We start from the raw sequence: 27,822 nt of genomic DNA, 5'->3' as shown, positions 1-27,822 counted from the left end.
AGGTAAAATCTGAGAGAGATAAGAGATCTGGATGTTTGAAAACGGAGGACATGAGCTTGTTGACTTACTTTTCTTGTAAGAGGAAAACAATTAATATATAAACAAAGGTACCAAAAATCCTTTTGCAAACCCCAAGAAGGCAACCAGATAGTTTCCTGTTCTCAGCCCTTCCTGTTTCTGTCATCAGTGTGCACCTTCACAGGTCTCCTTTTTTTTTTTTTTTTAGAAATTCAGACATATTCAGGTGGGCTACAGGGTCTCTCTAAAAATAAAACTAGCCAAAAGTCAATTTCATTCCAAATAGACTTACTTGGATCCTCCTAGTTAACAGGCAAAACTAATCAAAGTCAATTTGTGACCACAGACTTGAATAAAATCATATGCATTCAAATTGCAGTTTTGTGCAATGTTTATTCCTGACACCTGACAGTGAGGGTAACTGTATACAAAAGAATTCAGTTGCAAATGGAAACAGTAACCTTACTTTATACCTAACTGAAGCAGTTTTGCAAGTCTCAATTGCATCATCACATGTTATTTAAAAAAAAAGTTCTGTGAGGGAAAAAAAATCACATAATTCAAAACACTACATAAACTTGTAGGGCATAGGCCGACTAATATCTACGTGAAACCATCACAACAGAGCTCACCAAGGAATCTGAGTGACATTAAGTCTTGCACGGCCCTGAGGGAATGCTGGAGAATATTGAACTGTCTCCATCTCAAAGAAATCTATGAATATTGACAAGTTTGCAGGGCTTGAGTTGGCGTCATGAACATCATCATAGCTGGGGAAACACACAGACTTTCAGAAGCCTTTTCCAAACATGCAGCATTTGCTTACATACAACCCCATATTCAGAGAATTAGAAATCCCCACTCAAGTGAATGAATGCTGTAGGTCTCATACAGTGTTTGGAATCTAAAAGATAACCACACTGAATTTTCATTCCTGAGATCAACATCTGTGCAGTCAGTTACAATCCCTGCAAATCTGTCTTTACGAACAAGCTACCATCACCACCATCAAAACCCCACAGCGCCAAGGAGATGGAATGAAAGCCTTCTTATCACTCATAAATTATTATGGAATAACATACTCACAAGCTTCTTGAAAAGCTAATGAATTCAACCTTCAATATATTAGCAGTACTTAACATGTATGGCAGCAATTTGCATGACGTAGCTAATTTACTGAGAGTTCACAAAAATCATGAAAAGAATCAATGTAGCCAGATGGCTTTGCTCTGTTGGTATTTTTGCTTGTATAAAGGATCTCGGGAGGTAGGTGCTCAAGTGACATCAGGGTTTGGGGTAAAATATGCAGAAAGAAAGATACCAGACAATAATTATGTTATGTTTTGCACACAGAGAGAAGGAGAGCAGAGCAACTTTTAACTGGAGATGTTTTCACCTTATGTTACCCAAATCTGCTCAACAGGAGGCAGTTTTTGTTTTTGCAATGAATGTATTCTGTACACAATCTATTCAAATTGTCTAAAACTTTATCCTTTCATAATAACTTAAAGGATAAGAATGAGTATTTTTGTTTATATTTATTACAGCTAATTCAAATTCCATAATCATTTATTTTTATGTGTATTATTTGTGTTGTTCAATTGACAGAACAAACTTATTGACCAGAAGCAATGCTATGCAAGAGGAGGCACAGGTGAGAGTTATATTCAGTAACCACAAGGAACAAATGCTGTACTCAGCTGGGGTTTGCCTATAAAGGTAGCTTAGATCAATGCAATGGATCGCTGTCCCTTGGGAGGCTCCCGCAGCCTCGCAGCAAAGAAGAGTACAACTCTGGAACCAACCTCTGGGAAATTATCCTCAGGAAATACTGGAAAGACAGATGTAGGTTCCAAAAAGTTCATGATAGTATCATTTATTAGAGCAACACATTGGAACCAGCTTGTAAGTTAATGCGTCATCCATGCAGTGAAATATTTTGAAATCATTAAAATCATTACCAGCATTTTACAATAATGGCTAATGTCACCACAACATGCTCTAACATGAAATAAGATTAATAAAACCAGTTATAAACTGCAAAAATGCATTGACCATGTACACACATTATGACTGATTATTTAAAATACACATGGAAAATAACTAGAAAATATTCAGATGATGTGATTAAAGAATGAGAATCTATATTAACATATGTTCCATTAATTTCCTAATGTGTGCTAAAATAAACACAAACGAAACCTGAAATCCTAAATCCTTTTTTTTCTTTTAAGGCAGTTCAGTGTAGTCAATAGAAAATAAATTTCAGTACCAGAAAGCAGTGATTGAACTGGTTTGATCTTCCACTAGAATTACGGACCTATGGGAAGCTCTCACCTACAAGATGGGAAATACCCAGAATTCCCTTGTGCTTTACATTATATTAATAGAAACAAACGTGATTACAAATGTCAAAATACAGTCAGGGATATTATAGTTGCAAGATATCTTTGTTCCAACAATAAAAAAAATACTCAAATCTCTCAAAGCTTGATCGACTCATAAACAATAACTCATATCCTGGGTCAGCCTTTATGAAAAGTGATTTGGTAATGTGTATTAAGAGGAATGTCTACACTGTTTGTATTGGTTATTCTAATTCCAGAAATCCATCCTATGGAAATGATTAGAGCTGAAGACAACATGTATGTCTTAGTATGTGCTAAAGTTTGGATAAAATTAATGTAGTAGAGAAACAGTTAACATTTGTTTAAAATCACATTTACTTTTTTATGAGCAAGATGTAAGATGATAATTAAATGCAATTATTATAGCTAATATGATCATATTTTGTGTATGTGTGTATACAATCATACACACATACATGCTTTTAAAAGTTCACAGGAAATTAAATTAAAATGAATTTATTTTTGGTGCCCCAAAATTCTGAAAACCATACATTTTTTTAACAATATGTGGTTTCTATGAACTATTAAAATTATTTATTAGAAAGGCAGAGAAAGACAGAAAGAGATGGAAAAAAGAGACAGAGAGAAATCTTCCATCTACTGGCTTTCTCTCCAAATGCCTACATCAGCCAAGGCTGGGCTAGGCTGAAACCAGTAGCCTGGAACTCAATCCTAGTCCTCCTTGTAAGTGGCAGCACCTCAATACCTCAGCCACCACTTTCTTCTGCCCAGAGTGCACATCAGCACAAAGTTGGAACGGAGAAAAGGAGTCTCAACTGCTGAATAGCACCAGCCCCACTATGAGTTTTTAAAAGACCCCTCACATGCAAGAATTTTACATTATTTGGCATCAAAAAAACCTTATGCTTTAATCCATTTCCCATGAACTGTTCAAGGTATCTTTGTATATATTTAAATAAATACATATACAATATAGACATCAGCATGCATCAAAGAAAAAAACATGAAGAAACTAAGACCAAAATGTTAAATGTTAAGTCAGCTGATGGTGGAAGGACGTAAATCTCTTGCTTAAAATTTTCTGTATTTTTCATGTTTCCTACAAAGCCATTTATTAGTTTTCTAAAAAATCTTAACTCCCATCTGTCACCTTAGACATCGGAAGTAATAAAAAACTGAGGCTGATTTGAGATTTGGATGAGTTATGATACCCCAATTGCATGTCATTTCCCCACCCCTCTCCTTTCTTCTGTCATTCTTGGTTGAAGTGCTCATCTTCTGCTCTAGCTTCTGTGGTTTCTTCACCTAATTCACTGTACTCAGGCCTATGCCACTCTTGTCTGAGGTCTTTAAAAAAGAAGTTGTACAATATTGTACCTCAAAATGTGTTTCCACCATTTCCTTGGGGCTCTCCTTCCTTGAAGCCCCCTCCTGTCGCTATGACAGGAGACATCTTTCTCACTCTCCTACAAAATTTACACTGAAAAAAACATGTAATATATATCCTCACAGACTAGAAAGTATTGGATTCCGAGTCCAACAGATCCGAGTTTGAGCCTTGTATTGGTTTCTTCTACAACAGAGGGCTAAAAATTCTGCAGGTTCTAATAACAAACGCAACAAGGTGATGAATAGGAAGGTGTTGTCAAAATGCTGCATTTTCCATTATTGTTTTCGTTGTAAATTTCCCACTGTCAATTTAAACACTAAGAAATGAGACTGTACACACAATAGAGCGTTATTTATAACATACTATGACTTACAACAGTGTATGCACACTGGCATTCCATGGGTTCCTAAAGTGGAACCTGTGACCTATTAACAGCTACTGCAAATGAAACTATGAATCTCACAATGCACTCCGGCCCCTGTCAGGAGACAGGCTATTACTCTTCACCAGAAATGCCATGGATTTTTGCTATTATACCCAAAGTTCAGGTCAATATAGCTTAGAGCTGGGTTTGCAAAAATTGCAAAGGATTTTATGACTGACCTCCTTCCCATATGATGGTTGTTTTGGCCACTGCAATGCTTGAGGCATAAATATTATTGTTACGCACATAGTGCTTTTAATTATGTAGTTATTCATTTATCTGAAGAGCAGAGCAATGTGGTGGGGAGGGGAGAAGAGAGAAAGATTTCATCCACTGGTTCACTCCACAAATGGCTGCGAAGAGCCAGGGGTGGGCAAGACCTAAGCCAGGAGCCAGGAATTTCATCTGACTCTCTCACACTGGTGGCAGGGACCCAAGTATTTTGGCCATCCTCGGCTGCTTTCCCAGATCATTAGTAGGGAAGCTGGATTAAAAGAAGAGCCATTGGGACTCTAACTGGTGTGTGAGATCACAAGTGGAAGCTTATTTTGCTAAATCACAAGCTAGCCCTGTCATTCAAGTTTTAATTTGCATTGCTCTTATACTGCATGAATGAGACATCTTTCAAGTGGTCTCTTTTTCCCTCACTTACATTCTTGTCTTTCTACTGGATTATTAGCCTTTTCCTTATTGACTTTAAAAATATTAATTAGATAATTTAATGCTTTTTTACATCTGTTTCAAATATTTTCTCTACTTTTTTGTCTCGATTTTGTTTATGGAGTTTTTCTTGACTAAATTATTAATACTTCTATTTGTTATTATAATTATCTATTTTCATTTTATTTTAAGGCAAACAGAGAGGGAACTTCCATCTGTTGGTTTGCTCTTCATATGTTTGCAAAGGCCAAGGTTTGGCTCTGTTACAGCCAGGAGCCTGGAACTCCATTCAGATCTCCCATATGGAATGCAGGGATCCTTCGTCACCTGGTGCTTCCTGCACATTAGCAGGAAACTGGATCACCAAGCAGAGTAGCTGGAACTTGAAACAGGCACTTGGACATGGGATGCCTACAACCTAAGCAACAGCATAACTATTGAATCAAATGCCTGCCCCCTAAATTACTGATAATAGAGTAGAATCTATTGGACTTCCTTTTCATAGTTTTCTTAGCTACTTACGCTATCCTCAATAATACTATCAAAAAACTTACTGTATATTTTCTTATGTTATATGGGATAATATTTTTACCCCCAGGTGAAACTTACTTTGATGTAAAAAACTTTATTTCTTCCAGAATGTTACTCAGCTGCTATAACACACTTATTTGAATAAAGTCTTTCCTTGCTCTTACATGAAACATTTTATACATTTGGGATGTTCTCCAGGTTTGCCTTTGGTTTTCTTAGGTGCTATTCCCTATTAGTTATGTCCTTGGTTCAACAGGTTCATATTCACTTGCATAATTTATATATGCATATATATACACAGTTGATTGGAAGATGGAAAATAAATAATACAGCTAACTTTATTATAAGCTTTTATTTTAGCAGAACTCTAGCTTTCCTTTTTCCTTTTTTTTTAAGTTCATAGCTGAGATGGCGTATAGAGAAATGAATCCTTTATACATTTTAATTAAGCTATGTATTCCTAATTCATTAAAATAGGAGAATATGCATGTTTAGCTTCCATAACACTCCTAAAGCAATTTGTTTTTCCCGGTGTAATTCTAGGCTATGATAGCTGTATTTCTGAAAAACAGTGGGAAAGTCTATTTCTATAGGATGGCTTGTCCCAACATACTAAATAAATCTGATATTTCAGTGCAAATAACACACATAAGTGTGCACTTGAATTCTCACAGAAAAAATAGAACCCAGACTTAATGAAAGATTTCTCCTGCTCCTTGGCGGCTGCTTACGGGACTCGTAGGAGTATTCATTCATTGCAGCAGCTCACAGACAGAAAGGGATCCCTTGATCCCTTTCTTTTTTTTTAATTAAATTTATTCATTGATTACATTGTGTTGTAATTACATAGACCCTAACCAAGGTAGGGTGGTGCGGACCCACACTCCCGACTTCCATCCTCAACCAAAGCCACTCCTCCTGAGGTTGTCCTATCCTGGAGGTGGTGGCTCCATCCTGCTTCAGGATCCTGTTCAGCTCAACAACATAGCAGTCACTGTTGAGCTTTACTCACACTTCCCTTCTCCCACCACCTTTCAAGCTTTATCCTGCCCTTAACACTTCCAAATGTCCTTGCCTCATCTTCCCAGATCACAGTTATGTATCCGCATCATACACCCTACCTACTGTTCACACATGCATTCTCTATATATTTTTTTCTTTCCCTTCTAGAACAAAAATTACATAAGGTCAGGGGTCTCATCTTTTTAATTTCCTGCTGAATCCTAACACCTACAGGTTATAATGATATATAATAAATATTATAAATACTTACTGAGGTACATGCATTTGGCATGATTAAGTCACCACTTCGGATGCCCATATCCCTGGTTAAGTTCCCTCTCTGCCCCTGAGTTCAGACTTCTGTTAATGCACATGCCAGGAGATAGCAGATGATCAAGCACTTGGGTCCCTGCCACTCACACAGGAGACTTGGATCAAGTTTCCAGCTCTGGGTTTTGGTACAGCTGTGCCCTGGCTGATATAGGCATTTAAGTAGTAAGCAGCAGATGGAGGGTCTCTTTCTCTTTTTGTCTTTCTGCCTTTCAGATAATAAACTAAATGAATACAAATTTTTTAAAAAGCATTTGCTGAATGAATGAAAGCAGTGCTCTTCTCAAGAGGTATGAACTGCAAAGCTAGTTCAGGACTGGGAGTGGAGCATGGGCACAGTGAGTTGTGCTTCCGGCCTATGCCTTCTGTGTTTAGCATGGGAGCCTGAAGACACCTGACATAGTCTGCCTCCAAACACAGTCAGAGGATAAAAGTTTTCACTGAGAGAGAGCAGAACGGTTATCCACCCTCGCCCCCACTTCCCTGACTTCTATGGCATTGGTAAGCATCTGCCCCATCAAAATGTTGTCTGTTCCATGGGCAAACACATTCTGCTTTCTAGACTTGTTATGCCCTCATTTTTCTGGCCACAGCTGCAAAGTTTAGTATTCACGCCAGAGGCAACTCATCAGTTAAGAAATACACACTCTGCTCTAGGTGGGCCTGCATTTGTACTTCATGGTAAAAGGATATTAAAAACGATGCCCTGGACTTGTAACTGTCTGCAGCCCAACCTGGCACATCTGTCACCCTGTTCTCCATGAGAGTGGGGAGAGGTGGTCACATTATTCCCATTTACAGATAAGGAGTTGAGCCTCCCCCCCAAAAAACTGGTAATGTGGGAGGCCACAGACATGATTTCCTATTTTTAATTTCTGAAACCTTACTTTACTACAAATCATTTCAAACCCATAGGCCAAAAAGGTTATCCTAAGTTAAACAATTAGACTTTTTGAAAAAAAAAGTCTCAGAACTGGGACATAATGTAGGAATGTTGAACAACTGCACCTAGTACTTTGACATGATGTTTCTTACTAAAGTTGAACTGTAATTAATTGACACAGATAAATAGGATCCATATACCCTGTGCTTTTAGTTTGTAAGAAAATACATGACTTGTGAAAATAATGTTGACTCTAATTCTTAATTTGGTGACAATCCAATTTTGGATGTCCCCCTTGTTTTCTGAAAAAAAGTCTGACTTTCTCTTACAACACCAGCATATCCTCCCTACTAGAGAGCTAAGACATCATCCCCTCCAACACAACTTTACCTAAAGCTCATACTTGGACCAAGGCCCCTCTTATCTATGTCTACTCCTAGGACTCTGGCATACCTTTATCCTAGCACTGTCCTCTGCAAATGATCTGTTTACCAGCTGCTCCCTTCCATAAATTCCCCTTTGTTGAGAGCAGGCAATAATCATCTTTGTATCCCAAGCAGCTAACATTCTTAGTATCTTATGGGTTCTCAATATATGAAAGCTTAATACAGGAATGAAAGAAGGCAATCATCACGGATCAATGTTAAAGAAGGGGGAAGCAACTTCACATTTGGCATTCATTCCTTTCCATATGCTTTGGATTCCTTATTACCTTGCCACTATTCTCTCCAAAGAATTTTCAAGTGGCAACTGGGAGTGACCAGCCTTTCCCCTTCCTTTCTCATAAGGAGTCAAGGCTGTCAAGAAGCGCAATGCTGCCTGTACCTCCATGGCCATCAGCTCTACATGGGAGGGTACACCCCATGGTGGAAGATCTGTAGAAGTCCAGTGCCACCAGGGCCTGGGTAGCTATTTCAGTGCGGTTAGGGGTACAGTATTAGCTAGCATGCCTGCCTTCACTTACAAGCTAAATTCTCTAGTACTGAAGGCGATATTCTGTTTTCACCTGATCTTCTCTCATATTTTATTTATTAATTGACTTGGTAATCAGGGCACAGCTGAAAATTGTTTGGTTTTGGTACTGGCTTTCAATTCTTTCCTGAAGATGAATGGAAATTAGATTTTTAATTCAAAAGCCTTCTCCTATATTATAAATTATAGCTCTCCCAGCCTATCACTGTTACAAACAGGCAGAAAATGGTATGTTATATATTGCTGTGAAACAACACAATACTGTGAATTCAGCACATTCTAGAAAAGTCCAGCAACAGGGGCTAAAATTTACGATTATAAAAACTTTGTACACTCTCGATAGAAGACTTTGTTTTGCTTGCATCTTTAGAATCCAATGATTCGGGCCCAGCAGCATGGCTTAGCGGCTAAAAGTCCTTGCCTTGAAAGCCCCGGGATCCCATGTGGGCGCTGGCTCTAATCCCAGCAGCTCCACTTCCCATCCAGCTCCCTGCTCGTGGCCTGGGAAAGCAGTCGAGGACGGCTCAACGCTTTGGGATCCTGCACCCATGTGGGAGACCAGGAAGAGGTTCCTGGCTCCTGGCTTCAGATCGGCACAGCACCGGCCATTGCAGTCACTTGGGGAGTGAATCATCAGACAGAAGATCTTCTCCTCCTGCCATCTCTCCTCCTCTCTGTGTATCTGACTTTGTAATAAAAACAAATAAATCTTAAAAAAAAAAAGAATCCAATGATTCAAACAGTAGTATCAGATTACTGATGTCAAGCTCTGGGCCTGTCACTCCCGAGGCTCTCCTTTGCTCTGCAACTTATAGATCTGGCTGTGATGAATATGTAACCATATGAGTTTGGTTTGCTAAGACTCCTTCCATCCCTCTTCCCACTTGCTACAAAATTCCTGGGAAAACAGGTGTATTTGTAAAAGGCATTTGGTTCAAACCATAAAGTACAGTTCAAAACTGTGCTCAAAGACATCAACCAGATTGAGGGGTTAAGTAGCTTCTCTAAACTGAAAGTTGTCTTTTGTCATTGCCCAAGTCTGACGCCTTCCATATGGTAAGAGTTTAGGTAGGTAATAAAAAATGCTTTCATTTAGCTGGTGAGGAGTTTGAAATTATGGCTAATTTCATACAAGATTACCAGAAAGATATTATGACTGACACTCTAAAGGAGGAAGTTGATACAGAGTGGAACACAACTTAGACCTTTCTCTGAGGCTCCAACAGCCACATATCAATAGTTCCAGCCGAGCTTCATCTCCTTACTATAAAGTCACCAGGAAGCCTGTGATGTAATTAGTAAAGTGAGGAATGGGTGGGATATCACTACAAGGCTTTTAAAGGACTGTAGCCATGTTCTGTACAGATAAGAAGAGGAACAGAAAAATAGAATGCAGAAGCATGTAGAGAGGCAATAAGTATGTGGGCACCAACTGGTAAGTCAATATTTCCAGTGAACAGATGGAATTAGAGTTTGCAGACAGTTATTTCTCTAGCTTATTCAAAGATGGTACATAAATACACAATAAGCATGACACTCCTACAAGCCTTTGCTTCTTGGACTCTCCTCTGAGCTGAAGTTCCAAGATACAAGGGCCATGCTTGGCTTGATTCCAATGTTGTTGAACATGCAGGAGGTGGGGGACAAGTACTGAATCATTTCTTACAAAGAGAAGTAGGTCTATTCAAAATTATCCCTAGAACTTTGATCTCTTTGCTAAAGTTACATAATTCATGCACAAGATCCGGTGTTTTTACATGGTTAACCACTAGCACAATACTGGAGAATTCAAGGTGCCTCACTCTGATACGAGTCCACGAGGGTTGTTAACTGTTTTGGGTCCAGTCCCCAGAATCACGTCTATGGAATATGGCATAAACATGGACGCATATTCCTTATTTGGTCCTTTCCCTCCTGTACCCATAATCATTATGATCCTAATACTCAATGTAATGCAAATGAAAGGCCCAGAGCCTCAAATCACCAAACTCATCAAAATGAGGTCCAATCCCAAATTTATGTGGACAAAATATCCCTCTGTCTAATCCCTTTCATTCAACTCCTATTATGGGCATCCAGTTTCTTGACCCTAAAGCTCCTTTCCTGGTCTGTTCCTGTTCTTTTCCTCAGTGGATTACTGAATATGAGACTAATCTTCTTTGAAGACCTCCCTTAAGTCTCTCCATAAGGGCCACTTCCAGTGTTCCTATGCTTTCTTATAATTGATCTCTGTTTGAAGGTTTATGGGAGGTGCTCATGGCACCACCTATCAAGGCTAGACCATCCATCACTTGGGAACTCCAGCCGTCAATCTTTCTGTCACTTAGTGACATTGCAGGCACTAATAAAAACCCCATTTGTGGGTTCAAGCTCTTTATATCCACTCAACATCTCTAAAATATTAGGAAATATCTGGAGAACTGTTCTCTTTCTAGCTCATCAAGGAATCATTTCCATCATTTAAAAAGGTTTTGAAATCCTATCTTCTTCTATCAAATGTTTCCAGACTGTTCAGAGAAGCGCCAATAGTTCTTATCTTTTTGCAGCCAATTCTACCCCCTATTTCTTCCTCCTGCCAAGCCATACAACTGCCATGGCTACTAGCTCTGATCTTCTGCCAGGCTCTTACTCTTGGCAAATGTTCAATGCAGACACCTTGAATTGCTACTTTGAACTGAACCTTTTTTTTTTCTATTTGATGTATATGGTATATAGCTTTATCTTACTATCTACATTTCTGTTGGACTACAAGTTCCTGGAAGGCAAGGCCAGACAGAACACTGAGGAATATTTTACCACTACGAATTCATGCAAGTTGATGCAGTTCACTGATCATGGGGATAGTAGTCAAAGCCACTTAAGACATTTTTCAATAGCTTTTATCTTGATTTTAGTCCCAGGCATACAATGATACCATGTTATCCACCTGTTCGCATATTGGTGTAGTTGACAGTATGTGAGAATGCCAATCTACTTTGATTTTGACCTCAGCTGTAAAATTCATGGCACAGGTCATCTCTGAAATCCTTGCCTGTAGCTATGGCTTATGCAGTTATACACATGAATACAAAGCTTGCACATGAATTCAAGTGCAGAGAGGTTTGTAAAGTGACCGGTACATTGTGTTAGCCACACTTACTTGGTGAGGTGGGGGAGGCTGCGCCTCCTTCTGTTGACGTGGTGGGAGGCTTCGTGTCTGGCACCGGCAGAGGCACAGGCCTGGCCATCGGTGGTGGCGGTGGTGGTGGCAACATTGGGGTTGGAAGGAATGGGTTGTGCACCTTGCCTTGGCTGCTTCCATTGGGCTGTAAGTGGGAGAGTAGCAAAAAGCACACGAGAAAAGGAAGAGATAAACAACAACCATTAGCTACTTCTGAAAAATGATTCATTTGGTACATTTAACATAAAGTACTAAGTAGTCAAAGCCATGTGAATTCTTTCCTAACACGATATGAATGAAGACTTGTCAAACTTGTTGTTACACTGAGGGACACGTGCCCAGTGCATTCTAAATGTAGCTCCTGAACCAAACGGTCTCTGCAACTGGTTCCATAAAATGACCTGCCAATGATCACTTTGTATTTGTTACTCAAGTAACCAGCTTTCCTTTGGAACATTTTGGTTCTAATTAACTATTACTTTCATCACTCTTCTCATGAATATTAAATATTTCCATCATGCTTATTTACACAGGTATGAAGTTTCCTAAATAGGCATCTGAGATGAAAAAAATCCCAATATTGTATTTTCACTCTGTAAAGCTGATATTATATAACACTTAATAAATGTGTTAACATAAAAAACTATTTCACATATTGTATAACACCAGGCACAAAGACTTTAGAACTCAGCTGTCAAAAATCTGGTAGGGGAAAATATTACTTCTAATTTTGATTTAAGTTGTATTAGCATATGCCAAAGCAGTCATATTTATTTGGCTGCCTGAAGCCAACAAAGAACAGCTCTCTAACAAAAGAAAGCTTCCTTCTAAAATCAGCAATAATATTAACTTTCTTTTTAAGTTTACCATAATAGTTATATGAAAAGGCCTTCAATTCAACAAAATTTTGATCATAATGCAAAACTGGCCCTTTGACAGTCACAGAGGTTGATGTTAAAAAATTTTTTTTAAAGCTTGAGATGCAGAAATTGGATTGCGATTAGCTTAGCTTTCTTCTTTTCTTTTTGTCCTGCTTCCCAAGTGAGTTTTTTCTGCTGGATTTCCAGACACTAGTGATACTCTTCAGCCAACAATAACAGCTCATGTTCAGTCTACCCTCTCAGCACCCTCTCCCCAGAGCTCATGGAGAAGATGCTGCTGTCCCAGGCCTCTGAATTCAAGCTTGCTAATTCTAAAGAAACAGGTTCACACGCTGCCGCCCACCCTCTACACTTTCCCACCAACATCCACTTACACATTTAGTAGTATTGCTCTTCAAAGACTGTCTCATCTGACCATCAGAAAGCTATGCTTTCTGGCCAGCAAACTTGCCTCTGTGATTTTTTTCCTTTTGAGTGGGCTGAAAGTCCGTAAGTGAATGCTTTAGAATGAGCCCAGCAAATGAATACACAAGCAAGAAGAAAAAAAACCAGCACTGTATTGATTTGTTGTCTAGACAAAAATGTATCTGCTAACACATCACCAGACATTAGTCAAAGCTGCCTGTTTGCGCTCAGATATGCAGAATCAGGTATTTTGGTGAGGGAAGAAAACCAGTGACAGGACAGTGTGATATAATATCCTAAATTAGGCAATAATAATTATGGCTAATTTGTGGCTTCATGTGCAGTGACTTGGGGAAAAGGAAAACCAAATTTGGCTTTAGCTGGTCATTGCTGATTCTCGGTTTGGGTCTGTGGAATATACCTACCTATCATAAACTTTTAGTTCTGTGTTTGAAATAAAACTTGTGATTTTTAAAAGGCATTTTTACACTTGTAATGTTCTACATTGTGATTATGTGGTTTATTTGAGGAAAAAAATGAAAACATTCATTTGGTGTTATTGAACACTGTTTAGCTTTATACAAAGATAAGTGGGAAAGATAACTATTTGCAGAAATAACAAACCATAATAAACTGTACTTCTAGCATCTTGAGTTCAAGTACTGGTCAACTTGATCTAAAGTGTCAGAAGGCCATATTTAAAAAAGTATCAACGTAGTTGATCTGAAACATCTGTCTGCTTATCCCCAAACCTCTCTCAGCTACCCCAAATCATTACTTAAACTTATTTGGTCTTTGTATTTTGTTAACTGTAGGAGTCCTAGGGTTAGAATGCATGAGGTGAAATCATCAGCCCACAGAACTTAGAAGGTTATATGGTTCACTCTCAAGATGATTTATATTCATAAACTTGACAGTTGCAAACTTAACACAAACACTGTTTTGAAACCCTGGCCCATCACTCTTAGAGCAAGTTAACTTTCCCACAATCAAGAATAAATATGACATTTGCCTGCAGTCAGCCAACACAACATCAGAGAGCCATGTCACATGGTCATAAGGTCTCCCCCTGTTATTTTTACATTCAGTTAACATTTCTCAAAAAAAAAAAAAAAGGAAAAAGAGAGGTTTCCTTACATTGAGGAACCCCACCTGTCCAGCCTGCTGACCAGCATCAGGGCAGACAAGTTGGACAAACTCTTTCAGCGTCTCCTGAGGATGATAGCGGATGGCTGGGTGTGAGAAGTAAGGCCCAGGCTGCTGGATAATGGGTGATGTTGGAAAATGAAGAGTTGATGGTGTTGCATGTGGACTTGCTGTGGGAAGAGAAAACAGCAGCGTTAGTAGGAAGAGAAGGCTTTTGCTCTGCACAGCTGAACTTGAGTCAACTTCCTCTTTCCTCTCCTGGCCCAGTTCACAGCACGGCTCAAGTGACTGATTTTAACACTGAATCCATCTGATAGATTTTCTTCCCGAAGGCTCTAAGACAACATGGAGGTTAGATTAGGGTAGAGTTTCAAGCTGTCTCTCTATTTTCAGTGGACATGAGTTATACAGACATTAATAATCCTTCGTGAAGCCAAAGATTATTCATTACCTTAAGAGCCTTTTTAATGAAGCAAGCAATAAAAAATGTATTTGGTAGATGAGACCTGATTGAACTGACATTACACATGACAAATTCGAGTGTGCACATATGGGTCCCCTTTCATGCTGAGCTATCCACAGACAATAATTCATTGTTAACGCTCTTATACCCCTTTCAAGGAAATTTCTAGGGACTAATTCAGGGTGAAATTTTTTTGAAGTATGTAGTAAATGATCACTTAATGAACCTGTGCAATTTGAGTGCCTCACTTTGCACAGGAAGTATCACCTTTTCTTTCTTCCTTTCTCTCTCTCTTTTTTTTCTCTCTCATTTCAAAGCCAAAATGAGGAACGGATAAATGTTATAGCAGGGTAACCCACAGGTTGATAGGTAGTGACCCCTGTGAAAATGTTGGCTCTCTGCCTATATAAACGTATAAAAACAAACAAGAAAAGACTACTGCTTCCTTACCTTTGAACTCTGATAAAGTTTGTATAAGAAAATATTTTATATGCAAAAATGTATGTGAAGCACTTAATACTTTCTTTTAGCAAATTTTATTTATTTGTTTGATGGCAGAAAGGAGGGGACAGAGATGGAGATTGGGAAGGAGATGAAGATGGAGAAACAGAGATAGCGAAATCAATATAGAGATGGCATGTGTTTCTACCCATTGGTTTGTTCGTCAAAGGCTTGCAAATGACTGGGTGCCCAACCAGGACTGGGGTGGGCAGAAAGCAGAGGCTGGGAACTAAGTCCAGGTCTAAGTCCTCATGGGTAGGAGAAAGATGGGGCTAAAAACTAGAGCTGGGTATTAAGCCCATGTGCTCTGATATGGGACAGGGCATCTTAAGTAATGTCCTAATCACTAAGCTAACATGCCTGTCCTAGTAATAGTTTTTCTAAGAAGACCTTTGCGTTTGAATTGGAAAGATGATTGAGAAACCATCTGGGGATAAGAACGACACAAAGTGAGAGTTGAAGACACTCAAACCAGGTCAAGCCAAGACAGAAGCTCTCACTTCTCAATGATGGCCAGAGAAAGCACTCCCATATTAAAGCAGATGAGAGTCTTTCTGGTGTCGGTGCATTTTACAGTTTAAGACTGTAAACCCAAGGGGATCTTACAAAGAAAAAATCAGGAATGCCCCATTTTGGGAGAGTAAGACCTTCCTAATACCAATAATACCTCATAAAATTGAAGAGAAGCCCAAGTAAGATGGGTAACCCTGACTACTATTATCCAAGGGCAGTATAAAAGAATGCAGTGCTTGCTGATGCCTGGGCAGGGTTTTTGTTCCTTAGGGGCACCTCCGCATGACTGGGCATTTTCTAAATAATGACTTAGATGGCTAGGTGTGCGTGGTTCCAAGGGGCATCTGCAGCCTTAAAGGGTGGAAATGAGGGTGGAGATGAGAACAGGACAGCTCAGGTCTTACAGATGATCAAATGGAACACTCCCTTTCACACAATCTTTCATCTGTTCTATTAACATTCATGGGCACATTTTAGGGGCTTGTGAGATGAAGTTTAGTCAAAAGAGATGAAGTTTTGTCCTCAGTCATACAACTAAGGATATCTTGACTATAACTATTTGAATCAGAGTTTCCTTCACTTTCGCCTCTCAAATTTACCCTCCTCCCCATCTTAGCAAATAGCTTTTCCAGCTGCTTTACTGCTCACTGTCATATGTGTTGAACCAAACATGCATCAATCAATATCTGATCTCTGAGTAAATGAGTAGCACAGACATGAAATACCCAATACAGAACAAAGCCTGCCAGATCAGAACTGGGTCTGTATGCCTGCAAAAGAGCTATACAAGGGAGATTTAAAAAATTGTCAAAATTTAAGACTTCTTGCAATGAATGATGACAGTTGGCATCTATCATTATCTCTGAGTTAACAACCGAAGGCAAAAAGGTTCAATTGCTCTGGTCTTTGTTAGCTTCCACGAATCAAACGAACTATTCTTTGGTCTATTGTGATACAGTCAGGAAGGTGATCCAGGACTCCTCATTGACTAGATGGTTTCTAATGAAGGATGGAAGGTTCTTTCTCCAAACCAGGCTGGGAACACGTTTTGCCTAACAAAATGATGTAATCAAGTTTCACAACATGTCAGACACAAGGTGGCAAGTCCACTGGCAACAGCACCATGGAGGCTGAACTTGAGGATAATGTGGCATTGCCTCAGGGTCTCGATGGAAGTAATGAGTGAGGGACAGACTGTGAGACTGTGGGGACCAACAGGCAATGCTCATGAAAAAATTCACTTGAACAAATATGAGGCAGACAGATATGAGTTAAAGAAATGTGGAAGAAGATATAAAATTCAACCATAATAACCATAATAAAGATCTCTGCCCTTATTTTGTTGTTGTTAAATATATGAGAAAATCAGTAGCAATTTAAATTCAGACCTTACTTTCTTTATAATAAGAGTATTTTACTAAAAGAAATTTATTCACTTTCTTCTTGTGACGATTTAATCCCGAGAATATGTAGTACTACATGGAATTAAATCTACAATGACTGATTTATAAGGCTCAATTAATTCTTAATTAATACTAGGAAATCATGTAGCCTATAGTTTTAAGTTAGACAACTGCTGAGTCTGTATTTTAAAGGGTCATCCTTTCAACCCTTCAACTCCTACTTTTTTATACTTAGAACTTTCTGGCTCAGTCATCAGTTCAATGTGGAACAGGATAAAAACCATCCAAGATCTTGAGCTTTATTTTCTAGCTGTTTTACAGACGCTGTAAATACCTACTGACTATTCTTCAATATATGTCATTTTCTCTGGATGACTATCACCTTTTCATTGGGCAATGAGACCCTTGAAGCTCCAAGTTAAGGTATTTTTTATTGTTCTCCGTTTTTTTCTATTATGATTATGAGGAAGGGCTGAGGGAGCCAAATGGGGGAGAGGGAAGAAGGAGAGAGAAAGAAAGAAAGAGGGAAAAACTGTCATCTGTTTTACATGCAGCGGCTGTGGGAGCCAGGCACTGGGACTGCAACCCTGGTCTGTGTTGGTGGCAGGAAGTCAACAACTCGAGCATCACTACTGCCTCGTCAGCTTCTGCACTGGCCAGAAGTTAGGAGCTGGAACTGGAACTCAAAACCAAGCCTTGTGTGGCTTGTAGGTATCTTATCAGCTACTCTGTGTCTACTCTCTCTTCTATGCTTCTTACTTTCTATCTTTCTATTGGACTTGACATATTATTATATACCTCATCGTTATACGAGGTATCTTGAACCATTGTGGAAAGAGTCATTGGGGTTAAGTCAGTCAAACGGTGAAATGCATGAATGTCCTTTGAGAAGGCCAGATCAGGTACATAGGAAAGAAAGCACATTATTACTCTGGCACGATACTAATGGAATACACAAAGGATAGTATGAACCCAAACTTATGAAGAAGGAAAACATCTCTCACGGATATGTGTGTGTAGTTGACACAATAAAAAATTACAGCACATTATGTAAATGCATGTTTAGTTCTTTTAAAATGTGCATTATTTACTTGAGAGACAATAAAGGCTTTTCTCAAGTGGTTACAGTTTATTGCAGTGCATCCATCTGAATCGGTGTTGATGCTAATACAATTTTGAGTAATAAAAGATGCTACCAAATTGGCTGCTTCTGGGGTCTAATACCCTTAGTACCCCAGGCCAGGAGCATCTGAGACAGTAAGGAGTGCTATGCTCTGGAAGGATAATACAACTAGTTACTCTTTAACAAGTGGCTAGTCAGACTTGATTCAAACAACTGCTTGGACTTTTCACAAAGGATCTAAATAAGATGGAAAGCAGGGAAATTCGATCAGGTTTCTCTGGCTGCAGTGGAACTGCCTACACATTCCGAACAAAATGGTCACAAAGAAACAGAGAACTGGAATTTCCCAAAGAGTGCAGCCCTGTGTTATTGATTACAAAATGATCCCAATGCCAAGTACTTAAAAAAAAAAGAGGGGGCAGGTTGGTGTACATCTTTACTCCCCTTCTCATCATCTCAGCACTCGCTGATTCTTTAAAATACTCTTTGCTTTGATTTCAAAGAGAAAAGGCTAAACACGTAACACAATGGAATATATCTATTTTTAAACTAAAAACGGTTCCTCCTTTTAAAAGGAATTTTTTTAAAAAGTAGAATGAAGACTGAGGAGGGAGAACATGTCAAGGTTTTTGTTGTATCCCTATGCGTGCATGGAGACATCAGCAGTTCTTGGATTCCTGCGAGGGAACATCCACTACAGGTCGGGCACCTACGTTAGCAGACTGCTCACAAAAGCAGCCAGAATGTGTTGACGTAGGCCAAGGTGAGCCACGTAGAAGAAGATGGCCCTGCTGAGGTGTGGAGAGACAGCCTTGGAACCTTGCATTTTTATGCCTTTTTAAACTCTTAGGAGAGAGAAAGAGATGGGGGAAAGTAATCTCCTCTTACTGTTTCCAGCAGTTTTTCCTAAGCTCAAACTCCAAGAACTCTAATAACCCTCCCACATCTTCCCTCAACCCAAAATTTCATGGGTTGAAATATGTTCTTCTATGTAACCCTGACAGGACCTTAATTGCTTTATGCCTCGGCCATGAACTGTTTCTCACAGATTGGATGTGATTCTCACAGAGTCATGCAGAGAGTCTCACAGATTGGACAGAGACTTGGATTCTTTTCATGTCAGCTCTTGCTTTCTGGCTCCAGCCTTTAAATCCTCATCTCTCTTCTGTGCTGTCCAGAGAGCAACACAAACAATAAAATCTAATCCTCTTGCAGGTGCAGCATACTCTGAAGACAGCGTTAGACACAGGCTTATGCCTCACCAGAGCATGGGATCACCCCAAGCCCTGGCTTCTGCAAAAAACCTCACAGCCTCACGGTGAATCCACACTAAGTCAGCAGCAACAGGTGAGGGTACAAACTGTTTCCATCTGTTAGCACTGCTAAGAGAAAAAGCCACTCATCTGTCTTTAGCAGTAAGATGTTCCACAAACACAAACAATCATTTCCAAGGAGGACAGGATGGCGTTACAGACTCCTCACCACTTAGATTTTATATAAAAAAAGATTTTTAATAAGCCAAAGATTCAAAAGGAGATGAAAATGAAAGGAGGGAAAAACCCTCTTAATAAAAGCATCCTTCCAGAAGGGCAAATGAAATTTGAATTGTTTGGGTTGTCAACTACTATATACTTTGCTTCTTCAGAAATTCAAAACCACACTACACAGCACCATGATAGCCTACCTAAAGCTGAGAAATCTGTCTTAATGGTCCATGGCTATAATTTATAAATCATGCATGAATCAGGCCTGCCATTTATGAAAGTTGAGAAGTTTGGAGTTACAGGATTTTTTTTTAATGGAGACACAAGGGAAGAGGAGTTGGCAATGCCGTTTAAACCTTTAGGAGCTGGAGTCTTTTCTAAGCAACAAAGCTTTTGATTCAAGGCAAGACAAGTTTTCCAAAACATTTAGTTTCAATCTTTAATATCATGGAGATGCAAGTACACAGATCTACATGCATCCACTGAAAGAAACAGGACATTACAGATGACTTGCAAACACCATAATTTTTACATTATTGCTACCAGATGAGGTTTCTAAGATACATGATATATGAGTCTATTCTATTTGAATTAAGAGGATCTTCTGAGTGGAGATCAAATTCCAATGTCTTTTGGAAAAACAGACCTCTGCTCCTTCCCCCCCAAAAGGAAAGGTCAAGGTCTTTTAAAATGTGTATCTAAATAATGAGCTAGATGATTTTAACTATTTTAAACCCGTGTTGCTCCAAAGCCTCAGCTTACAGTCTAGACACAGCATTGTAAACATTTCTGTAAAAGTCTTGGTGTGAATAGTTTCTGATCTGTGAGCTGCATGTTCTCCACTATGCTGCTCTACTATTCAAGCAGCTATAGAACATTCCACACAAATGAGAGTGGCCATATGCCAAAAAATGCTTATTCTCAAAAGAAGCCAGAGAGATGGATTTGACCTGTGGGCATAATTTTCCAGCCCCACAACATTCCTGTTCACACTCCAGGCACCTGCCATGCTCTTTGATTCCAGCACTAGACCCTCTCTGTCCTTTCCACCTCCTCTGTACCAAACCTTGCCACTTTCCCAACACCCCTTTCCACTAGAGTATTAGCTTCTGAGAGCAATCTGTTTGCCTTTTGTACCTGTACCAAGTGTCGACCATAGCCCTTTGATTGTCCTTCTTCACAATTTACCTTGATCTGTGCTAGCTGACCACAACCACGTGTGCATCATTTCAAGCTAAACACATTTAGTGTTAAATTTAGTGTCACACAAGAATGATAAATGTTGGAGCCAAACACAGGTTTAAACCCTACTCCTATCATTTAGCTATTCTTCAAGTTTCACTTCGAAATTTCTCTATGAATCAGTTTTGCCACCTATATAATACAACTAATAAGACATCAGAGATCTGTTGTGAAGATTAAATAAGAGAATGTACACAAGAAACATGATGTAGTCTCTGCAACACAGTTAAGTGATCAATACTAGCCTCTTCTTACTGGCATGTACTGTAGATTAGGGTGGAGATGAACACTGGATAAATTCGAATCCGTTCCTTTGTGCAAGGACCATTCTGATCACAAAGAAAAGGAGTGGTGGAGCAAGAGGCACTTGATGCCTGTGTATCTCTTGGACAAATGAACACGTGAGCATTAATAAGAAGTGTCAGTATGGTATAAACAAGAGGGCCCTGAAAATAACCATATGAGAAAATTAAACATCACAGAAATCACAGTAATGGCAGTGACCTTGGTCTAATAATCACAGATACCATGACCTGTAAAGATTATCTACTGAGCTGGCATTTGTTACAGCACATTCCACCACCACCTGGGATGCTGGCATCCAGCATGAGTTCAGGCTGGAGTCTGAGCTGCTCTACTTCCAATTCAGCTCCCTGTTAATGTGCTGAGAAAGCAGTGGAGGACGGCCCAAGTGTTTGGGTCCCTGCAACCAGGTGTGAGTACTGTACGAAGTTTGTGGCTCCTGGCCCATCTCTGGCCATTGCCACCATCTGGAGAGTGAACCAGAGGATGGAAGATCTTTTTGTCTCTCCCTTTCTCTCTGTAACCCTGCTTTCAAAAAAAAAATCCTTAAGAAATTTCTTTGTTGACCAAATATACTTTGAATTCCTGCCTTTGGTTAACATTTAGACTATGGGACTCAGTCAAAAAGCTTAGAAATATGGGGTCATATCCCTGAAGATATCGTTCTACTTAGAGTCTTTCAGTATACAGACAAAAAGCAATGTCTTCCATTTACTGATTCACAACTCAATTTTTGCTATAGCTGGAGCAAAGCCAGACCAAAGCCAGGAGCCTGGAATTAAGTGTAGGTCTTCTGCATGGATTACAGTTATCCATGTATGTGAGCCATCATCTGCTGCCTCCCAAGGTGAATGCTAGCAGGACGCTGGAACTGAATGTCAACGTGGGAGTCGAGTGCAGGCACGCTAATTCAGGATGTGGTATCCTTTGCTGTGCCAACCCCTCATTGTGAGTATCCATCTTGGCTACCTCTTAGACCACCTCATAAACCTCTGTCCCCACACACACACTTGCTGATTTAAACAAATTCTAAGCAGGCCTCCACATGGCCTCCCCAAATGCAGATACAGTGGAAATCTCCACCGATTCCACTGAAATGCCCACTGTGATAGTTTCTGGGCATTTGTGTATCAGAGATCTAATACATATTAACTACTAAAAATGCTTCTAAGATGACCTGTGGTACTCTTTTATAAAAAATATTTTAATTAAATAAAGGTATTTTAGTTTGGTTTCAACCATTACTTGGTTTATAAATGTAGACAACTTTTGTTTCTCCAATTCTATAGTCCAAAATAAGGAATCAAGGCTACATAGTTACTGAAGCTCAAGAAGCTTTAAATTCTCCTGGGAGCATGGAACCACTATGATTATGTTTGCAAGTACATTTTTATAAGTGAGTCACAGTAATAACATTAAAACCTAAAAAAACTGAAGTAAGAGAATATGTGGCTTCTAAAAGAGAGCATTTAAAAAAGGTTTCTGGAATATTAAGTTCAAAGCTATATATAGACTCAGTCCTTAGAACAGCTTGGCTTTAGGAGGGCTATACTACTTAGTGCTTTAAAAACCCAGAGTAGGGGCCCCAGGCTTTGTCCTGACAGGACCTCTGTGAATTGACCACATTCACGTACTAATGGCTTGCACTGCCATGATGGCCAAGTGAAATGCTTTCAAACACCCACAACAGCTGTGATCATTTGGAATATGAAGAGTGATGGTTTAATATGCACAGCTGACAACAATCCAGTCCCACAAGAGGAACTTGAACTTTGACGTAATATGCAAGTGACATTATGAGAGGAAAGGAAGAATAAAAAATAAATCAAAACCATTATTTCATACAAAAATTGGATGAACACAGAGGCCAACAGAAATAGTGAGGGAATCTCCTAATGACCTGTTAGAAGTACACTGGAATTACCAACTGTTGTTCTGCAAAACGGAACTTCGAAGTAAGATCTGGAGTGGAAATTGCCCTGTTTTTGACCTTTGTGTTGTTGGGGAGTGAACTAGTGGATGGAAGATCTCTTTCTGTCTAGCTTTCAACAAACAGAAATAAAAAACATTTAAAAGCTTTATTCTTAAAAAATGTATATATATATATATTAAATCTATTGAGAAGCTTTAAGCCTCTTGGGGATTGACCAGAGCTGCAAGCCATGCTCTTTGGAAGGTTCTCCCTACAATGAAAACAAAGCAGAACATGACAAATCCCATAAACAAATAAGCAAACAAAACCCCAGAAGAAATACAAGTTCCAAGGTTGATTTGCTGAGGAAGGAAGGGTGGTGTTCCACCCAACAGTCAGGAGCATACCCATCTTTACCCCTGCCCTTCTGAGTGACACACTTCCTAAAGCACACACTGCCTTCAGATCCTGTTTCTGAATTTAACCTAAAGGAATGGAAGATCCATTTCTCCTCTTGGAAGATTTCACAAGAGGAGAAAGCATGGCAAGAATCAGTGCTGTGCTTGAAGTTAGGAGACTCAGTCTTTATCCCAGGTGGGACCCAACACTTCCTGGACCAGTCCTCTAGTCATTTTGGTTTCTTCCACTGACAAAATGGAAATGCTCTTATGTTTCATTTTTAGAATGTGGCTACTTTGGAGCCGGTGCTGTGGTACGGTGTGTTAAACTGCAGCCTGCAGCACTTGGCATCTGATATGGGTGTTGATTTGGGTCCTGGCTGCTTCGAATCCAGCTCCCTGCTAATGCAGCTGGGAAAGCAGTGGAGGATGTCCCAAGTGTTTGGATACCTGTACCCATGTAGGAGAAATGGAAGAGGCTTTGTGCTACTGGCTTTGGCTTGGTCCAGCCCTGGTTGTTGTGGCCATTTGGCCGAGTGAACCAGTAAATGGAAAATCTCTCTTTCTCTAACTTTGCCTTTCAAATAAATAAATAATTTTATTATTATTATTTTATTAATTATTTTGCATTATGTGACAGTTTCATAGGCTCTGGGAATCCCCCCACCCCTCCCCACGCCCCTCCCCCCTGGTGGATTCCTCCACCTTGATGCAGCATTACAGTTCAAATTCAATCAAGATTCTTTCCTTGCAAACGTATACCAAGCATAGAGTCCAGCTACTTATTGTCCAGATGGGTTGAACAGTTTCTTGGGGAGACCATCTCTGGTCTGAAGTTAGAGCTGGTAGGATATCATCTCAGTCAATTAAGAGTCTCAATATAACATCAACAGCAATTTGCAACATTATGGAATTGACATGGTTTTGAGTAACCAGTATGTTAAAAAAAAAAGCAGCAAGTTCTTAACCACAACCTCTGATTAGCTCATTGACATTTCAATTTTAGTTTATATACAGAACCGGCTGTTATATACCTTAAAATGGCTATGGTACCATTCAGCTGTCTTGTAATAAACAATTTTTTTTAAGAATGTGCTTACTTTGGGTTTAAAACCATTCCTTTCTATGGTAAACTGGGCAGTTATTTAGTCTTTTTTGAACCTTCATTTTCTTATCTGTAAATTAATCATTACAGTATCACTTTTAAAAGCTTTCCTGAGGATTAGAATTAATGTATACAGCCACCTCACATCTTTCCTTCAACAACTGTGCCAAGAATCTACTATGTGTCAAAAAGTATATTGGACTGGGTTATTTATTATTCTTTGCATTGTTTTTAGAATAAATTAAGATGCAGAAAAAGCAAACAGGATTGCAGAACACAACGAAGCAGCTCAGATAGCTAGGAAGCAAGAGTTGAATTATTTTCAAGTTACCTGGAGATCCTGGTATGTACTGACAGGCATTTTCTGAGCCTGGATTTTATTTGTGTCCTGCATACTCTGGCTGCAAGAAAAAGTCACAGCCTGTGAGCAGGCTCAGCCCATTGGCCAGTGCGCACGGCAGCTCTGCCGATGTCTTCTGCAGTGGATAGCTGTGATTTTTGCCTGCCTGGCAGTCCTTCACGTCTTCTTCTGGAAACAGAACTCTAATGTTTCTTTGGGGAGCTCTTTCTCCAGCCTCAGTGCATGTGTTTTTTGGACAGACTTAACTCCCTGGAGCTCCACAGATGGCCATGCAGCTCAGGCTAACCAGCGAGACACTCCATTATCAATTCAGCATAGGACTGTGCTGAAAGTGAGCAAATGACCAAATCAGGCCAATCAGAGTCAAACTCATGCAGGACCAGGCCCTAGGCTAGAGCTAGTGGGTAAAAGCGGGGAAAAAAAGCTGTTCCTTTTTTCCCTTTGCGATTGCAAAATTGGTGGGAATTAAGCCTAAAGGTGCTCATGCCATCTATGTCACAATCCAAGGAGATTTAGCCCCCAAATGAAGCTCAAACAGATGAGAGGAGAGAGTTCTCCAGAAGTATATATCACCTGTGCACCTGAATCCATCTCTACCTGTAGCCATAAATCCCTCAAATTTTCAGTATCATAAACCAGTGCATTGTGATTAGGTTGTATTTTTTCTCACTCACAAGAACTTTTCCCATTAAGAGTTCGTATTAATAGGTCTCCTGTTCGTTACTTGGTATCCAAAAACTCAATAGCTCTCATTACAGGATCTACGAGTTTGGGCATACAGCATGGTCTAGAAATATCTCTTAAGGATGCCAAGGTTTTATAAGACTCTACAGTGTGCCTACTGAAGGGACTCATATAGCCTGCCATAAACATGTTCAACCACCCAAAATACTTTAAAAACACTTGTGCTATGTTATCTTTTAGTCTTCTTTAATCCCTCTCATTAATTTCATCACAGGAGTAATTATTTTTCTGATCTGCTAGGCTCTAAGGGCAGGTTTGGTTTGGTCAGCTTTTTCCTTAAGCCCTAGCATAGTACTTGGCAGATAAGAAGTACTCAATAGGGCCCAGTGTCATGGCCTAGTGGCTAAATCCTCGCCTTGCATGTGCTAGAATCCCAAATGGTACCAGTTCATGTCCCAGATGCACCACTTCTTATCCAGCTCTCTGCTTGTGGCCTGGGAAAGCAGTAGAGAATTGCTCAAAACCTTGGGACCCTGCATCAAGCAGAAGATTCAGAAGAAGCTCCTGAATCCTGGCTTTGGATTGGCTCAGCTCTGGCTATTGTGCCTACTTCGAGGGTAAACTAGTGCATAGAAGATCTCTCTGTACATTTGACTTTCCAAGAAAAAAAAAACCCTCAAAAATAAACAAAAGTACTCAATAATTATTTGTTCATTTGCTCCTGTGGACAGCAAAGGGGCCTCTCTCTTCAGCCAAAGCACGCCTGAACTAAGGCATGTCAAAGCCAAGCACGCTGTGCTGCTTACTCCCCTGTGAGAATGTCCCCTGCAACTCCTAAGAGCCATAATATGGGGTGATTGTGCCTGTCCATCTCTCTGAGACCACATCTCTGTGAGGAACAGGCAGCTCCTCTCTAAGGGGTAAGCATGGGCCAGCAGAGGAGGTGGAGAGAGAACTAGCAATGTCGTGAGGAAGGGAGGACGTGAGAACCACTCCAAGCGAACTGTGAAAAAACAAACATGGGTATGGAGACAGGGGAGTTGGAGAGAAAACATTTATTGGACACTTACTGCATACCTAGACCTTTACATAAGTTATTTACTTCCTCCTCTAGCAAATATGTGCAACTTCTGTGTAGGTGGCAGAACAAAAGCTGACAAGAGCAAGTGACCTGTGTACACATACACAGACCTCAAGAAGCTGGCCAGGCTCTGAGTTCCGGCCTGGCTGACCCCAACGCCAGAACCATCTCTTTGATTCAACATGTTGCTGCTCTCATTTAAATGTGTGTTCAGAGGTTAAATGGTTTATTTCCTTTCAGGCTGTGTGTGTGTGTGTGTTCACATATCCCTTATTATCATCATAAAACCTGGCAACTCTGGGATTCCTGAGAAATATGCACACATCAGAATAAGGCACTGAGGAAAAGAGTAACTGCCACTTAATAAGAAAGAAATGTAAATATCTGGTGTCAATACACATAAAAACCTATTGGGTACATGCGAGTGATCAACACACCCATTTTATCAATACACAGGATGTAGAGAGATTAGGTGACTCTGGAACACTGCAGTCACATGAATAGGATCATGCGTTCCCATCCCAAGTATCTGTGCTTGCCCGTTTTTCCTGCACAGATGATGAGCTGATGGTAACTAAACATTGTTAAAGCAACAGCCCATGCTACAGTAATTCACTTAACTGAACATGATTTATGATACTGTCAATGGTGGGGGGGATTGAAAAACCTGCACCAAAGCTTCATATTTAAGGTAGGAATTGTGTGTGTGTGTGTGTGTGTGTGTGTGTGTGTGACAGAGAAAGAAAAATCATTCCACAGAGTGGAGACACAAGTTTAATCTTGAATTGTTTTGTGTGCTCACTGAAATAAAAAGGAAAACAAATAATGAGTCTGAACACGGAATCAACATTAGATTAGGCTAACTCAGGAAGAAAAGGCGGCTAGAGATTTATCTGATTATGTGAGTTCTAGTCCAAGTGTATGATCCTCGTAAGTCACAACAATGAGGGGATTTCTTACTGACTGTGCTCAGAATCACTGCCGTCACTGTGTGTGCATCTGTGCGCCCTTGGTGTGTGTGTGTGTGTGTGTGTGTGTGTGTGTGGCCAGAGCATACGGATATGCATGAGGACGAGAG

General features: G+C 39.8%; 1 protein-coding gene across 6 annotated transcripts in view; it reads right to left on the bottom strand.

Moving 5' to 3' along the window:
* NFIA (nuclear factor I A) overlaps positions 1-27,822 on the bottom strand; it is a 368,818-nt gene that overhangs the window by 38,570 nt on the left and 302,426 nt on the right. For 5 of the 6 annotated variants that reach the window (XM_004588721.3, XM_004588720.3, XM_004588722.4 and 2 more), the window contains 2 exons: positions 14,163-14,341; positions 11,719-11,884 (listed from right to left, as the gene is read on the bottom strand). In XM_004588721.3, coding sequence (XP_004588778.1) covers positions 11,719-11,884; positions 14,163-14,341 — 345 coding nt within the window. The remainder of the gene's footprint in view (positions 1-11,718; positions 11,885-14,162; positions 14,342-27,822) is intronic. The other variant, XM_058657302.1, reaches the window with a different exon arrangement.

The sequence above is a fragment of the Ochotona princeps genome, chromosome 2, assembly GCF_030435755.1.
Source record: "Ochotona princeps isolate mOchPri1 chromosome 2, mOchPri1.hap1, whole genome shotgun sequence".
Classification (NCBI taxonomy): domain Eukaryota; kingdom Metazoa; phylum Chordata; class Mammalia; order Lagomorpha; family Ochotonidae; genus Ochotona; species Ochotona princeps.
The sequence above is the reverse complement of the archived record's forward strand: the minus strand, read 5'-3'. Positions and strand labels throughout refer to the sequence as shown.